Below are 17,294 nucleotides of genomic sequence, written 5' to 3' on the forward strand. Positions count from 1 at the left end.
ACCCTGTGCGTGAATCCTCGCGCGTGCGCTTGGTAAACAGCAAAAATAACATCTGGCACGTGATGGTGAATTGACCAGTGAATGTTCGGCTCTCGATCATTATATGTATGAGGCATAGTAATGTCAATTACTTCATGATCCATTTCCGAATTAGCCTTCCGTGCAAGGCTGTTTATGTGCTGTATCAGCGTGTAGCTTACTGGGCTCCACGTCCACTTACACATGGCGAAACCTCGATCAATCGTACAGTACACATGAAGCCTACAGTGCCCACTGTACTGAACATGCACAGCCAGTACTGCCCCATGTGGAGTCACAGCCCGTGCTCCAAAGTGACTCACACACACAGTTGCGAATTTCTATACGCCCGAGGACAATGCTTTGTTTTTTCCTTTGTCCCTGTCATATAACACTCTCCCAAAGACTAAGCACATAACTGTATGATCAAAGACCATTTACAACAAAAGACCCCACTTTCGAGGACTGAAAGGATCCTTTGTTCTCCCTTTGTGTGACTCTGTCCTCAAATCGTAAAGCATACATGTACGTGTACATGTACACGTACATTATGTATGTACACCAAAGTGTACGCTGGCCTGGACTCTCGCATGGGTGTGAAATGGTAATGATGGGTGTGCAGTACAGGCATGGGTGTGCAGTACAGTTTATACGTACAGTATGCACTGCAGGCTCTGTGCATGCGAGGGATCGGGTTTCTCCCCGAATGTGGAGCTGGCCAGGTTAGCTATGGCCAGCAATGCGCGCACGCTAATACAACACATACAAAGCCTTGCATTCAACGCTATTTCCGAATTTGAAACTACAAAAGGAATTGGTTATCCAGCAGGTCCATATTTGGGAGGTTTTGTACTGATATTACATGTGAATTGACACTTTTAACACTTTTACATGTGTGCATGTACCGTAGGCACAGTTTGCACCCTTTTTTTTTGCTGTTCTTGAAAAAAAAAAAAGTGCTCTTTCACGAACCACAGTCTGAATAAGAATAACGGTGCTTTAGTCCACCACGCTGAGATTTCACGAATGCACTAAGCATGAATGCATGTCTATCTCTACAAACACATACACATGTATCAGTACAATAGTTCATTGATCAAGTGTTTCATATTAAAATCCAAAATAAACACGTTTTAAAAAACAGTTTCGCCATTTACAGCAAATGCATTTTTGGTCAGATAACTCATAAGGAATATGACTACACCTCATACATATTCATGATCGAGAGCCAAATTCTCACTGGTCCATTCACCGTCACGTGTCGGCTGCCAGTTTTGCTGTTTACCAAGCGTGCTCGCCAGGATTCACGCACATGTTGAATACGCATGTAGGCTATAACAGGGGTTACACATGCACTAGTCTACTACGCATGCTCTTTAGTAAGCACGAGCTCGCCCTAGCTACAAGAAAAGATGGCGGCACACGCACACCAATGTTTTGCCAGGATGATGCTTTTTGGTGAATATATATGAGGTATGGTAACACAAATACAACATGGTATATTTCGGGTGGATACTGGATATTAGCTCCCCTCGGTATTGGAAGTTAAACTAGTTCCCTCCACTTTGCTTTGGGAACCAGTTTGTCAACTTTCAAAACCTTGGAAAGCTAACATCAGTAACAACCCTCAAACCATGTTATACTACTGTCATGACTATACAGTAATGCTGACAAACTTTGGATCTTGCATTGTGTGAATGAAATTGCATCTAGTGCCTCAATGTAGTATACAAATATTGAATGCTTCGAGTGGTGTCTAAAACTAGCCTCCTGAGGTGATCCATGGACATTCTATTTTCCCGAGTCGAAGCCGAGGGAAAATAGAATGGTCCATGGATCACCGAGGGAGGCTAGTTTTACTTCACCACGAGATAAAGCATTCAATATTTGTTTTATAACACTTCACCCACAGATTCTGCTTGATTTTAATATTTTAAATTATTTAAATCTGAACACAGTTGAAATAAACTTCCATTTCAATACAAAATTGGTGGGAAATGTATTTCTCTCTTCCAAACTACCCCTTCACGAAATGTTTGAACCCAAGTCTGCGGCGCGCTCTCTTTGAAACAATACGCGCTACGCGCAACGCGCACACCAGCATGCATTTGCACACAAATACCGCGCTGTGGAAATAGTACTTTGGTTGCCAATGGTATAGTACTTTGGTTGCTACGGGTATAGTACTTTTGGCCGTGCACAGAAAGATAGCAAAATTAGAAAGTAACATGTGACTCGCTCTCGGCCAATCAAGACACAGAATCTGTGGGTGAGGTGTTATAATGCATTATATGTTGATTACCATTTCCATCCATGAATTAACATCATGAGAGAAAGACGTGGCTCACTGGCAGAGAACAAAGGAACAGGCCTACTACGGGGCGAGTCAGACAGATTGGTACCCTGTAAAAAGGAATTTTTTCGTTAACTTAAAGACAAGTATAAAGCAATTTAAAGAAAGAAACACAAACTACAAAGTGTAAGCAATCGCCTGATTTTGGTTTCATCAATTTTGCTTTTGTGGTTCAGGAGATACAGATTTTTGCAAAAAAATTCATGAAAATCAATTTTGTCCACGGATCACTGAATCAGGCTAAACTGTCCAATTTTGTTTCTTTACTTATCGTATTGTTTATTCAACAATGTTTCTGATTATTGCAGAGCTGATAAACTACAAACGTTTGACATGAATACAGTTTTTTGAAATCATTTCCGTCTCATTTTGTCATTCAATTCACATGACTGAGAATAACTCAGGGTTCCGTTTATGGGCACATGTCAATCACGCCTAACCGACAGGTCAAAAACCGACACATCTTTGCATATTAGGTATTCCGTGGACAATTTTGTTTTCCCCCTATTTTTGCCGAACATTGTAACTTTCAGAAATGTTGTCGTTTCGTGTTTGTACAACAGGGGTTTCTAATGATGTACTATTTTCAACCCCGTCTTCAAAAATTACTTTTAACATCTTTTTGAAATTGGGTACCCATCTTTCCGAATCACCTGTGTAAATCAGTTCAGATACATTTTTCTAAGAGGCTATTCCCACAAACCAGGATGACAGGGCGTCTACTTAGCATCTTTCTTCTTATACTCCTTCACTCCCGACTTCAGTGTTTCTTGATTGGCACCGGAGAAGGTCTTCAGTTGCTGGAAATAGAAAGAGGGGAAATTATTAGCGGTGATAATCCGAATGACTAATTGTAAGACTAGAGTGGCAACATTTAGGGACGCTGATTTCTGCTTGGCCGGTAAAACAGAACAAATTTCAATGAAATTCATCTTGGGGTGTCCCCTTTTTATTTCTTTAGTTCTCATTTCTGACCGACCCTATTTTGGGCTCCCAACCCCAAGAAAAAAATTAATAATTCCTTTTACCGCATACCCTCTGGAACTCCATTAAAAAAATTAAAAAAAGTGAATACAAAATTCAAGCAATCAGGCAAAATGCAAGTGTTATTGTGAGCTTTTGTTTTTTGTTTTAGTCCATCATTTGTAATTTGTGCATTTTGTTCGATTGAAGCAACAAAAGTGCTCAAAATCTAAAGAAGGGTGTTGAACAACTAACAACTAATCAGCACAGCTTCAGCTGTATATTTCGAGAAAAACAACATTCTAGGATCTTGATTTCAAATCAAAAGTTGCTGAATCATGTTTTGAATTGGGCCTGAATTCAGTGTCAAAGACACGTTCTCATTGAGCCGATTTCAGCTACGCGATGTCGCGCACTGATCCGATGAATTATAGCAACCGCGCATACGTGTGCATCGTGTCAATGCTTGCGCTCGCTTCGCCAAATAAAAAAACAAACTGATGCGTCTTTAAGCGCATCGTTGGAAAAGCCTTCTTTCTTGATTTCTTCAAAATGACAGCTTGCCAGAAAAACTAATTTCACAGGGAGTTTAGTTCCCTTACTATCTGTCAACCAAGTATGTTTTTCAACAATAATTACGTCAGTTTCTTTTTGGATAGCTGCAAATGATGGACTGTAGCTTTAAGGAGGAGAAACATGTTCAGGTTCATATTCTATACCAAAAGGGGTTTCTTAAATGTTTAAACTTGTACCAAAGATGGGCAGACACACTGTTACGTGAGTTACAAATATATCCCTCTAGAGATTGTATGATTATTTTTTAATCACCGTGTTCCTCGTCAGGATTCGGACCCATGTACCACTGCACACGAGTCGAAGACCGTAACCATTGGACCACAGCACCCCACACAATACATAATACACCAAAGTCTCTTTTGTGAAAAACTGTGGCAGTGAAAAGAACCAGTTTTGAGAACTGCTCTCTCCTTGTTTCAAGTACCCTTTGCCATTCCCAGGAGAAAGCCACTTTATTTCCATTTTTGGTACCTTTCCGGCACCACGCAGAACTCCATATTGCAGATTTTACAACACCTGAATAAATCCCCGTCATCTGATTGGTGGATCATTGATCACATGTCATTGAATTATTTGTCCCAACACACGGCGCGCAGCGCACAGTGCAATGGAAGTTCTATTGCATGGTGAATAGAACTTCCATTGCACGGTTTCACTGCTGCTGGTGGTGGCGCTGTTTTAAATCGAGATAAATTGAATATGATTGATCTCAACCTGTTGGACAGTTTGCATAAATTAAATATGATGAACTTGTTGAACTTTTAAACAGTTTTTAACCTGAATAAATTGGCTATTTAAAGTCAACCAATCAGATGACAAGGATTTATTCAGGTGTTATATAAAACAAATAATAAATGTTTCACGTTCGTGCAATGGAAAGAATAATTTCATTCGGTGACGGATGAAATGTTCCATTCTTCGCCTCATGGAATGGAACATTCCATCTGTCACCTCATGAAATTATTCTTACCATTGCACTCATAAACATTCATTATTTGTATACTATTACAGTAAAGGATTTCTATTGACACGTAAACTCACTTTTCCATTTTTGTAGAAACAGAAGGTTGGCATGCACTCCACCTTACACTCAGCAGCAATCTCCTGGATTGGGAAAAACAAAGATTTTTAATTAAAAATAATCGGGTAAAACACAAAGGGAAACTACAAATTGCAAACACATACTAATTGTAAAAAATGACTGGAACGGGGATTTGAACCTGTGACCTCCGGATTACCATTTCGGCATCCTGAAAAAAAATGGTACATGTAAACCCCATTTTTGCTAATTTACAACCAAAATTTTCTGGGGATGTTTACACCATCTTCAAGGTAATAGATTTAGCTTGAGAATACCGTTTGTTTCATTGAGATTGCTTTTGTAAATCCAAAGAAATGTTTGAATAACGGCAAAGCCAAGAAACCCATTTTGTGCCACTTTCTGTGAAGCAGTTAAAATCAGTATAGTCCTAGTCTAAAACCAAATCACTTTGCCGTTAGTGATTTTAACATTTATAAGCAGAGTGTGCAATATTTATTCATAATTAATTGAACTCTTTCATTGAAGTTTTAAAGAAGAACCCTATATTGTCGTGTGAATAGAATGTTCGTCTTACACCCATAGGGATAATCTTATCAAAAGAGCCACACTGGCGTTGTCTGATCTTTGAAGCACTCGCTTCCTAAAATTGGCACAGAATGTTTTTTTTTGGCTTTGCCGTTATCCAAAAATATCTCTGGATTTACAAAAGCAATCTTAATTAAACAAACAGTATTCTCAAGCTAAATCTGTAACCTTGAAGATCGTGTACACATTTGCAGGAAATTCCGGTTGTAAATTTGTGAAAATGGCGGGGTTTACATGTTTATTATTTTCAGGACACCCTGTACCAACTAAGCTATCCAGCACTATGATGACAGTTATCACAATTTGTCAGCATCTTTGTCCAAGGTGGCATGGGTGGCTTGTGCGTACAGCGCTCGCCTCTCACCAAGGTGACCCCGGTTCGAATCCCGGCCGTGGATCAAATGTGAGTAGAGTTGTGCTTTGGTTCTTTCCTGTGCCACGAGGGTTTTTCTCTGGGCACTCCGGTTTTCCTCCCTCCGGAAAAATCAAACACTTTCGATCTCAGGCTGTGCTCCATGATCATATGGGTTGATGTGGCCGGCAGCCATAGGCGCCTTTACGTGCCAGCAGCCTGACCACGTTGTAGCCGTAGCAAGCCGCGTCCTTCGCAAATTCAGCATCCCAACTGCCAGTAAGGATGATTAGCCTCCCAAATTATAATTATAAACCCATTAAATAAATGGCATGTCACAATGCTGGCAACATTAGCAATGCTGCAAACCTTGGAAATAGCAAACAGGGATCACTCAGAGAGCACACAGCTTTCAAAATTATCAAATAAACCACAAAAAGAGAAACCTGCCCAGTGTAACAAGACCAAAGAGGTCAAAGTTTCCAAGACCAAACCGCCTTATTGTCTGTGATTGCCAAATGCAGAAGGATACAACAGTGGCATTTGTCAATGTGACTAGCTAGCTCCCGTTGTCTCTAAACTGGATGCACTGGTGTTGATGGCTCAATGCAGCAAGGTCCCACAGTTGGTTTCACATGGTTACTTTTACCAGCTAAAGTTTGCCCCATTAAAAAATAAAAACTACTGGTCTAATAGTCCAGTGCGGACAGCGCGAGTCAGTAAAAAGGCACAAGAAAGTTGTACATCCAGGCACGATGTGAAGTTCACACTGCACAGTGTTACGGTTTCTGTAATTATATTGATTTATTCACCCCTTCAGTTGAAATAGACGTGTCTTATAGAGTCTCAGGCTTCCAGCCGCACAATTTTTAGAATGTTATTGTTTCTTTTATAATCATTACGTAAGCCTGTAGTTCGTGCAGACGTGCCCAAGTGGTGCGATCCAGGGATATTTATTGTTACATTGTTATTTGATTATATAAAAGGGTTAAAACCACGTTAATTGTCCTGACTGCAGCACATTTCGTTGACGCTACGCTGGAGGGCTGGTCCATTTACATGTACATCGAGCCATATCGTTTGTCAAGAGCCGTGCAGTTTCTCTACCTGTCGGACGTGTGTGTTCTGTGCTGAGCGCTGATGGTGGCTTCACCTGTCGTCGGGCAGACGTCGTGTCGGCGTGCTGGTGTAATACTGACTCGACTGGATGCCGTACTGCTGTCCTACTGGCATGACTGGTTGTTGGTGAGCTGCCGTCCTAACGCTAGAACTTTCGGCGGGTCCGCTACCCGTCTCGTGATGAGACTGTAACCGAACTTTTCGTTTCCGTGTCGGCGGGCCGACCTGCATTTTACTCCCGTTTCACTCCTCGTAGGATGCCACGAATTGGGACGTTGTCATGACGTTGCTGCTGCTGGTCAGGCAAGACTTAAGTACTAAATTATGATTGTATAAGTTTGATTTTGATGGTGTACTGTAATGTGAATTAAGTGATGTGTGTCGTACTTTCATGCAGTTTGGTTGATTTGATTGCATTTTGATGTATTGGAATTGTGAATGAATAGAATTGAGCATATTTGAAAATTTAGATTTTGTCTCCTTTGTTGGATTTATTTTTCTTGCTTGTCAATATGCAACAACAGGCACACTTAAAGCTTCTGAACTTACTTCTTGCTCGTCGACGTTGACCTGGATGAAGCACACATCTTTATGTTCTTTGGCAAGCTCCTGGAAGTCAAGAGGAAAACAATACCTTAAAATTAGTTGACCATAATTTGGAGACTTGTCTTCAGTTGTCCCACTCCCTGCATGTTAACTCAATGATACAATGTAAATGGAAGACTCCGTGCACATGTACCCCTCACATACCGGTATTTACAAAGACAGACAGACAGAGAGAGCTTCTGGAGGATGTCAATCATCAAACGCCTCAGAATCAGTCATTCTGCACTACATCCCTTAGTCTGAGGTTAGAACATACTCGAACAAATGAAGAGTTTATTTCCAACACGCGATATATATCCATTTGAAAATGGTGAACTTTTTGCGGGGTTTTGAAACTTTAACCCTAACTGCCCCCAATGCTACAAAATACTAATGAGTAACCTGTAGTATTCTTTCCATACAAGCGTGCACAACAAATGTAGTATTCTGTGGTATTTGGTACTTGACCCCAACATTTTACGCGATAGCCTCTAAAAAAGTTTTTTCGCGACTCGAGCTGTGATGACTTTTTAGCCTCGAGCTTTGCGCATCTTTTGATACCAAAAACATAAAAATCGGACCACGGGCTGCCGCGTAGCGAAAATTTTTCCGTGAAAACTGAATGTTTGCATATATACGTCGTGTACACAGAGCAGAATTGCCATTCGTACATATGAACAATTAATTAGCCATAATTCCAAAACCCTTTGGCTGAGAGATGGTCAAAATACCCCGGCCCTTTTAGGGTTAAGTATAAAACAACCGTCAATATTGCTTTTGGGTAGCCAGGAGACAGCAGGATTCTGAAAGGGAACAATGTGGCGTGAATCGCATTTTGGAAATGAAGTCTTCACATATTCAACAGAGTTTGAATAATCGACTAGTGAGTTATTCCAAAACGCACAGCCCTAGAAAGAGGCACGTTTTCTTCAGATTGTCAAATCCAAAAGACTGTTTACCACAAAAGTTGGTTTGATGGCTTTGCATGGCCCACACCACTCAGCGTAGAAGTCCACCACAACCAGGGTATCTCCGCTTTTATCTCTGTAATTTTCAAACTCCTCCTGAAAAAAAAAAAAAACAGTCAGGCATAAAAAGTTAATTTGAAAACAAAGACAAAGTCTATTCAAGAGACATACATGGGTAAATAACTTTCCATAGCAAGAGGAAAATGAAACATAACAATATTAAAGGTGGTATGTGAGTGCTTTTTCAAAATTTCGATTTTCTTTCCAAACGAAGTTTAAAGGAACATAATGTCATGCAACAAATAAATTTGCTTGTTTATTTTTGCAGGCCTTCATACAGTTCTGAAAAGTGGTTATAAATGGCGCGCTCCAGTTCAGAATTTGCGCACATACATGTACTGGTAAGTATTCAGAATGAATTAGGAGAGTCCCGCTCTTAATTCAAAAGTTGAAATTAATTAATTTATTACGTGTTGTGGGCTGATTTTTTTCGTGCGATGTCTCACTGGAAAGCTCACAATGAAATGTACTGCTAGAAAATTATCAATTCAATTTGAAAAACTATTTTTCAAGGTGCCACACCCCAAATGAACATGTACACGAATGGAGGTCAATTTACACTGCTCGTTATGGAAGACCAAATACATGCACATACATGTAGTTTTAGAAATAGAAAAATGCTTTACACATTTTGTTAACAAAGAAAACTGTAAATTTTAGAGTATTTTCGTGGTGTGGTAAAAACAGGACTAGGGACAGAAACATCTGTAAGCAGTCAGCAACAATGCCACATGAAAATACTTCTAAACCACAATATTCATATTTCTATTAAAAATTGAATTGATACATGGACATCAATAATGCAAACTAGAAGACTGCCTGACAGATGGACATGGACAATGACGAATGACAACTGAAAGCTTCAGGTACTGCTCATTTACCAGTATCTGTTTCAAAAACGTATACATCTACATGTATGTACACGTGCATACAGTTCTTTAAATTTTATGAAGAAATGCCTGCAGCAATTCATTGAAATGGACATGGATTAGGCCAAAAAAAAAAGTCTCCGGTTTCTGGTATGGAGCTTGCCCAAAAAGTGGTGCGGCGACGCGGCTTTTTTTTTTTTTTTACCCGATTTTTTTGCTTCAAATGTCGGCTGATGACTGCAAATGGTGCCCGACTAAACTTAGTGCAAATATATGGGAGTCCAGAGAGGCCACATAAAACTTATTCTCACCCATAACCCAATCTAAAAACACGTTAAAATTGTGCAGCAGCAGGATTCCAGTCAAACCAGTGAGTTTGGCGGTTTTGAGACATCATCTTTCATTGAAAAACACTTTTTCCTTTTGCCGACGCGCATGGCTACAGCGACGCGCGTGCATACCAGAAACCGGAGCCTTTTTTTTTTGGCCTTATCAAACTTGAATATTTTCAGCAATGTTTTGTAAATTTCAGGGAAATACATGAACATCAGAATGTACATTGTAAGCATAATATTTAGAATCACATTTACAGTACATGTACAAGCACGTACGTAGGTGGTACATTTTGTTTGTACATGTTAAAATTATGCACTTAATGTGCAAGATGCACAGTCATTATAACTAGTTTCATGTTGACAAGGGTGCATTACACTGTCTTATGCATCACAAGATGGAGCAAGTGTTCCATAATTAAGATGCTGCTTTAGATAATGTTTTAGATAACAACAAAATGTTTCACAAAAATTGTTTGGTATGTATGTGGCAGGGCCCAGTTTTAGTTGTTTATTTTCATGTATTCAATGTATAGTGTATTAAATAGGAGTACCGGTAGCTCCCATCATGAAAAAGAAATCATTTTAGTTACTCAAGATTCCCCCCCCCCCCCTTTATGTTGGTTTTGGTCTTCTTTAGTTTTTTTGGTTGGGTTTATTTACTTTTCATTTCCAATTACTTTTTGTTTCCAATTTGATTTAATTTTCCAAATTTATTAATTTCTGGTTTTGTTTTCCCAAAAGGAATTTTTTTTGTTTTGGTCACATTTCAAGTTTTTTTTTGTGAATGTAAAACTTGCAGTTAATCCTGGATTAAATTTTTTGGGGGGGTAAAGTTCCATCCCAATTCAGTCTGTTTCTTTCTTTTTTAAAAAATTGGTCCCAGTTTGCTATTAAATTTTTCGCGACTTATCAATTTGAACCAGGCCTTTACAGATATTTTCTTTAGTGAACCGTTTTTCTTCGTTACATTTTGGGCCCTGCCACATGTACAGCAGTAATTTGTTATAGCGATTTTTAACCACCAATGTTCTGGGGGTACAATTGTACATTGTACATGTACCGGTACCTATGTTCCCCAATACCTATATTCCCCAACCCTAAACCCTAACATCCAACCCTAAACCTTAACCCTAACCCTAAGGATTTTGGGGAACATACATGTACATGTAGGTATTCTGAAACATCGGGTAGACCCCGTCCATACATGTATAATAATCATGTAACATAAAATTCAGGGGCAAAATGTTCAGTACAGAACTGTTTGTTGTATTTAAACTGTGTGGTTAAATGTAGGTTGCTGAGGTACCGTATCTCTATTCAATTACATGTAATCTCCAGTGGTGTAATATCTAATGAAGCCTCACATCATCGCCCAGTCACTCAGCCACTTCTGATGCTACATGTACATGTGTAAGTAAAATTGCTCTATGCAGCTGATGCATCATTGAAGGTCAAGCCTCTGCTAACAATCCTTATTTAATTTGGACCCAACGAGATGCTACCGTACAAAATCAAGACATACATTTTTTAAGGGGGGGTGTTGAAATTATTATACTGTACCAGTAGCTTTGCTTGAGAAATGTTAATTTTAAAGGCAATAGGTCTACATACGTAAACAAAATCCTTAATTTTGCTGTAATTTTCAGAAAATATGGATTTGGTGGTAACATGTAGTGTTTTTTTTGTGGCAAATGTGATGGGGTCAAGCTAAATGAGTCATTTGTCAGGAATTTTCATTTGGACATTGAAAATTAGTCCAGGCCCAAAATAGGGCCACTTCATCACATCACTTCATCACATCTCTTGGTGTTTCGACTTCCATAATTTTTGAACTAAAGATGGTATTAGCATGCGGTCTTCACAGCAGTAGGCCTACAGGTACATGTACCCTAATAACGCTGCTCAAGATTGTGCTTCAAATCTACCGGTATAAAAAAAGATTACCAGGGTCAACAAACGACTCATTTTGCTTGATTGCATCGCAAATATTGTTACACTAGCATGTTTAAAGTTTCGAGTCCATAGATGCTGGAAAAACCAAGTTAAAAAAATTCTTCTTGCAGCCTTGTTCCCCGACCCTACTTCAGACAAAACAGAGCAATTTATGGAGGTCGGGGAATTATCAGGTACGGGTACCAGACTTGCTGGCATGCACCCGTTCACGGATGTGTAACCAGTTGCGAACAAAATGTGGACAAACTAAATTTGTCATTTGGGGCAATATTTGGAAAAAAACCTCAGTTTTTTCCCCAACGATGGTTGACCAACCATCATTGGAAATTTAAAAAAAAATCCACAAAATGAAAGCACGCCAGGAGCCATAGTTTCACAGGGTGCTTGAGACTTACAGTACAATCAAGTACGGAATTGGTAGTTCAGGTTTTTTTTTTTTTATGTATGCCAATTTTGTGTATACAGGTACATGTACTATACATGCACTCTTAATTTAAAACTCCCTACTGTCTTACCCTAGTATTAGTACTGGACAAATATACATGTCTGCCAAATCCATCAATCACAATGCTTTCAATGCATACCCTGTACTTTGCTTTAGGCTTCCAGGCCCAAGTCCATCATACTCAATTAACATTAAGTCAAACCAAGCCTGCAGGACCAATTCCCACAAAACCAAACCACCAAAATGGGGGATGGGTTTGGATGGAGTTGGAAACGTTAGGGCTAAAAAGGTTCCGGTACGGTACTCTCCACGCTCTTTAGAACAAGCAATTCTTTTTTTCTCTACTCAAATCTAAATCTTTTATGTTTCATTTTTAACCGGAACAAATAAAAATATACTTTTCTACTTTGGGCATATACATGAATGTAATCCTCTGAAAAGGAGCTTTTATTATGGTGCAAACCAATCTGCAATACCGCATATAATTTAATATTTGTGAAGTAATAATTTCATTTATAACTAAATGTAGGTCTTTTTTTTTTTGGTCCACATCTAACATGTCTAATTCAAAAGAGAAGTAACCTAAATTGTATTGCTAAAAAAAGAGCAATCTAAAAAAAAGAAATGTCTATAATATTAAGGTTCCAAATTAGCACAAACCTAAACAATAAACTGTATTATAACACCTCACCCACAGATTCTGTGTCTTGATTGGCCGAGAGCGAGTCACATGTTACTTTCTAATTTTGCTATCTTTCTGTGCACGGTCAAAAGTACTATACCATTAGCAACCAAAGTACTATTTCCATGGCGCGGTATTTGTGTGCAAATGGATGCTGGTGTGCGCGTTGCGCGTATTGTTCCAAAGAGAGCGCGCCGCAGTCTTCTGGGTTCATACATTTCGTGAAGGGGTAGTTTGGAAGAGAGAAATATATTTTCCACCAATTTTGTATTGAAATTGAAGTTTATTTCAACTGTGTTCAGATTTAAATAATTTAAAATATTAAAATCAAGCAGAATCTGTGGGTGAAGTGTTATAAAACAAATATTGAATGCTTTATCTCGTGGTAAAGTAAAACTAGCCTCCCTCGGTGATCCATGGACCATTCTATTTTCCCTCGGCTTCGCCTCAGGAAGTCCATGGATCACCTCGGGAGGCTCGAAGCATTCAATATTTGTATACTCTTTTATATTGGATTTGCTCTTCACCACTGTCATTATATGACCACAAGGTGTGGAATTACAGTCGAACATCTGATTTATTTCAACTTTTAACGAGCATGACAAGAGTGTTTTAGAGGGCATAGAAAACCAAAGGTTAATCACCTCGATCACACAACTCTCTCATCAATGTGAAATAATGCCGGAAATTCGGACGTACGTTTTAGACATTTTGGGGGCTTGTAATTTTTCCTGTGTTAATGCTGTCAAGTTGAAACACATGGTTTTCAAGCATCCCTGGTAGAAGTGTAGTTCTTAAAAATTTATTTGCAAAATCATTCTTGATAACCAAGATAGGTCCGAAAAACCACTCGGTTTCGGACATATTCAGAAAAGGGTATTTTTTTTACTTCATGTGGCACTATCAAAATCTTTCTGAAGTGTTTAGGCTATTGATTGAAACTGATGCAGTTTTGTTTGTAAGAGGGACCAAACTGAAGAAAGCAACCAAAGAAAAAAAAAAGAAGTCATAATTATAACTAAATTTTGTGTGGTTTTTTTTTTTTTGTATTAAGTCCCTCGAACATACCGGTGTCACATGAAAATCCGACTCCTATGAAAATCGGACCCCTATTTCCCTATTATTGGTTGATCCCTCGCACGTGACAGGTCACTCTCCCGAAACTATCCTAAAAATAGCATAGTATCGTACTCACGCGTGCGCAGTACTACATTGTACCAATGAGTCCACATTTCATGGAGTCGGATATTCACGCTACACCGGTACTTTAATGTTATGCAGATAAAGCTCAAAGGTTAGGCCTGCCTGACTGAAAAATCACCAGATCCCCGCATTAATAATTAAAAGTTCACCATCGGGATTTCCCCACATTTTTTCAGGGAATGTTGCACAATAACTGAATGGCACTGTTACAAGTACTGAGCTAAAAAGAACATTTTGGTTTCTGCTTCTCCTGGAATACTGTACACAACGCCCTGTTGGACTATCTTGGTACAGTGGCTTCCCTCAAGTAAAACAGGAACTACTATGTGAGGTCTATATATTCCATAATAAAGTTGGTCAGGATATATACGGTATCTTGAAACAAGTAAGCAACTTTTCAGGTGAGTTGAATAAAGTCTTAATCACTCCAATTTCCAATGAACCTACATGTAGGGACTAGAGAATTTAGAGTAAAAATCACTCCAATTTCAGATTGAATACATGTACTTGTTGACCAGACGTTTTCTAGGGAAATATATAAAATAGATCACCCATGGTCCACTATAATTTCAGTCATTGGGAGTGAATTTTCACTCATATCGAGTGGAGTACTCTCAATCAACCCACTGAGTATGACCGAGAGAGACCATGGTTTTACAAAAGAATTCATGCCACGTGGCTAAGGGCAGGCACAAAAAAAGTGATCACTTTGTCCAAGTCAGATATTTTGTTTTGTTCGCTTTTTTTTTCGGGTCGGGTCGGTTCGGGTTGGTTTTACCTTTTTTGTCGGGTCGGATCAGATCGGTTTGAGGGAGTTAAGATTGGTTTCGGTTCGGATTATACCTGTATCTCTAATGTTTTGGGTCGGTTTGGCCTGGTCAACCCGACATTTGATACCTGACTAAAAGCTTGTCTTATTGTGTTGCATACATGTACATGTACCGGTACAATGTACATTGTATAGTTAGAAGTACGTAAAGTGAATTTGGGTAATGTTTCACAGATATGTCATGTTTCACAGACAAATGTCATATTTGGACGTACAATGTACATGTAACATTGACACGGTGTCCATGTTGCGTCCGAAATGACATTTTTGCTCATATATTTTGCAAAATACACATGAAATACATTGAAATTATTTAAAACTTTCTGCAGTGAAACACCCAATAACAAATATTATGTAGAGCGACTGATGTATGTACATGTACATGTAGCAAGGCATTCATGCTTTTCTTCATATGGTCATACCGGTATGTCACACATTGTTCCCCAACCCAGGGGAATGACCCACATACATGTACAAGTACATTTGTGTAAATTCATGTCGTGCTGGTATTGAAAGTTCAAAACTTTTGCTTCACAGGATAACTATGGAATCTCCCGCTGACTTCTATCGTCATGTACTGACAGAGGTCTTAGATGATCTTATGGATCAGGTTGGTGGTTTAACGAAGATTGAAAAGGTCAAAAAAGCGTTGCGAAAGATCTCCCAGATGTACAAAGGGGGACTTTCAAACGCTTCTAGCCAGTGTCGTTCCGACTGGAGTGACCCAGCAAACCGCTGCGCCTACGTCTTCCTGTACTTGATGCAGCACTGTCATCTCGTGTTCTCCTCACTTCAGTACACATCAAAGATCTTGAACAGTTGGCAAAACAAGAGTAACTTGAAGATTTGCAGCATCGGAGGCGGGCCTGGGTCAGACCTGGTTGGCTTGACAACCTTCCTCCGTAAGAAAGGAATCTTCCCGCCCTTGTTGGAATGCCTGGTCTTGGATCTATATCCCAACTGGAAAGACACCTGGGACATGATATACAAGCGTATTCCCGAGCGTTTTGGAGTACAATACAAAAGATGCGATATTGTCAGAGATACCGCTCTTACGTCCATTTCTACTCGTCGATTCATCCGAGATGCCGACATGCTAACCATGGTGAAGTTCTTCTCCACAGTATCTGCTTTCTTCCGAGATGAACCAGGGTGTGGCGACCTCCTTCGATCATTTCTTCATGAATTAAAGCCGGGCTGCTTTGTGCTGTTCATTGACAATCAACACAATAGTGACACACAGTTCGAGCAAGACTTTGCATCTCCAATTGGACTGGGTAAGGTGTTTGAATTCCGAGGCAAATCCACCTTACCTTTTGGACAGTATTCCAGCACCGTGAAAAGGTACTGTCGCGATCTAAATTACAAACCAATGAGTAGCTGCGAAGTCCTGATCCAGCTTTACAAAAAGTTGGCGGTTCAGCCAGCTAGTAGATCATGCGTCATCTCCCAGGACCGAAACAACCGAATCCCACTTCAACATTCTGGTTCATCGGTTGACCGGATTCAGCCTGGTGCACACCACCGGAACAACGTTGATGATCGTTTGAGCAGCTCATCTCAGCCTCGCTACAGTTCACTGCCAGCAGCTTCTTCCCGATCACTGGTCTTACATGATTTTGCCAACCGACGGCATGTGCCGACGTCACCGGTCGATGGTGACAGTGACAGCAGCTATGACAATAGTGATGACGACAACAGCTATGAGTATGACTCCGATGACAGGGACTATGATTATGATGACTATGATAGCAATGACTGCTATGATGGCTATGGCGATTATGACTGCGATGACGACTATGACAGCGACGACAACAGGAATGACTGCTATGATGGCCATGACGACTATGACAATGACGACTATGACAGCTACCGGTATGATTGCTATGAGGAATATGACTACATGTACGACAAGTACTATGGGTTTGATGACAAAAAAGACCGCTATGATGGTTGCCATGAGTATGACTGCGATGACAGCTACAATGACTATGACGACTATGACAGGAACAAACGGCTATGACATCAATGACTGCGACAACATCTGTTATGGCTACAACGACTATGAGCTATGATGACTATTACAATGTATGACTATGACTGCAACCTATATGCATAGTATAGCAACAACAGCTACAATGGCCACTATGCACATCTACAACTGCTACGATGGTTACTTGAACACATGTTGAAGGGGAAATTGTAAATTTTATATGGCCCTTTAGGAGCTACCGGTACATTTTATTTTATTTCAGCTACATCCAAAAGCGCGAGTGCCAATAACAGGATGGATAGAGAGAAGACAATGAGAAGAAATTACAGTTTTAGAGGTGGGAGGAAAAACCCAGAGGAATATT

General features: G+C 39.7%; 2 protein-coding genes across 2 annotated transcripts; one reads left to right on the forward strand and one right to left on the reverse strand.

The window, feature by feature from the left end:
• Positions 1–2,878: 2,878 nt before the first annotated feature.
• Positions 2,879–11,790, reverse strand: LOC119727900 (thioredoxin-like). The gene is made up of 5 exons (XM_038199978.1): positions 11,770–11,790; positions 8,553–8,657; positions 7,558–7,617; positions 4,952–5,014; positions 2,879–3,171 (listed from the first exon to the last, which is right to left on the reverse strand). Exons 1-5 carry the CDS (start codon positions 11,788–11,790, stop codon positions 3,091–3,093), a joined length of 330 nt encoding a protein of 109 aa, XP_038055906.1. The 3' UTR covers positions 2,879–3,090.
• Positions 11,791–15,481: 3,691 nt separating this feature from the next.
• On the forward strand, positions 15,482–16,960 carry LOC119727901. Its single transcript, XM_038199979.1, has one exon. The coding sequence runs from the start codon at positions 15,482–15,484 to the stop codon at positions 16,958–16,960; it is 1,479 nt and encodes a 492-aa protein (XP_038055907.1).
• Positions 16,961–17,294: the final 334 nt, after the last annotated feature.

Source organism: Patiria miniata, unplaced genomic scaffold, assembly GCF_015706575.1.
Source record: "Patiria miniata isolate m_02_andy unplaced genomic scaffold, ASM1570657v1 HiC_scaffold_20, whole genome shotgun sequence".
In the NCBI taxonomy this organism is placed as follows: domain Eukaryota; kingdom Metazoa; phylum Echinodermata; class Asteroidea; order Valvatida; family Asterinidae; genus Patiria; species Patiria miniata.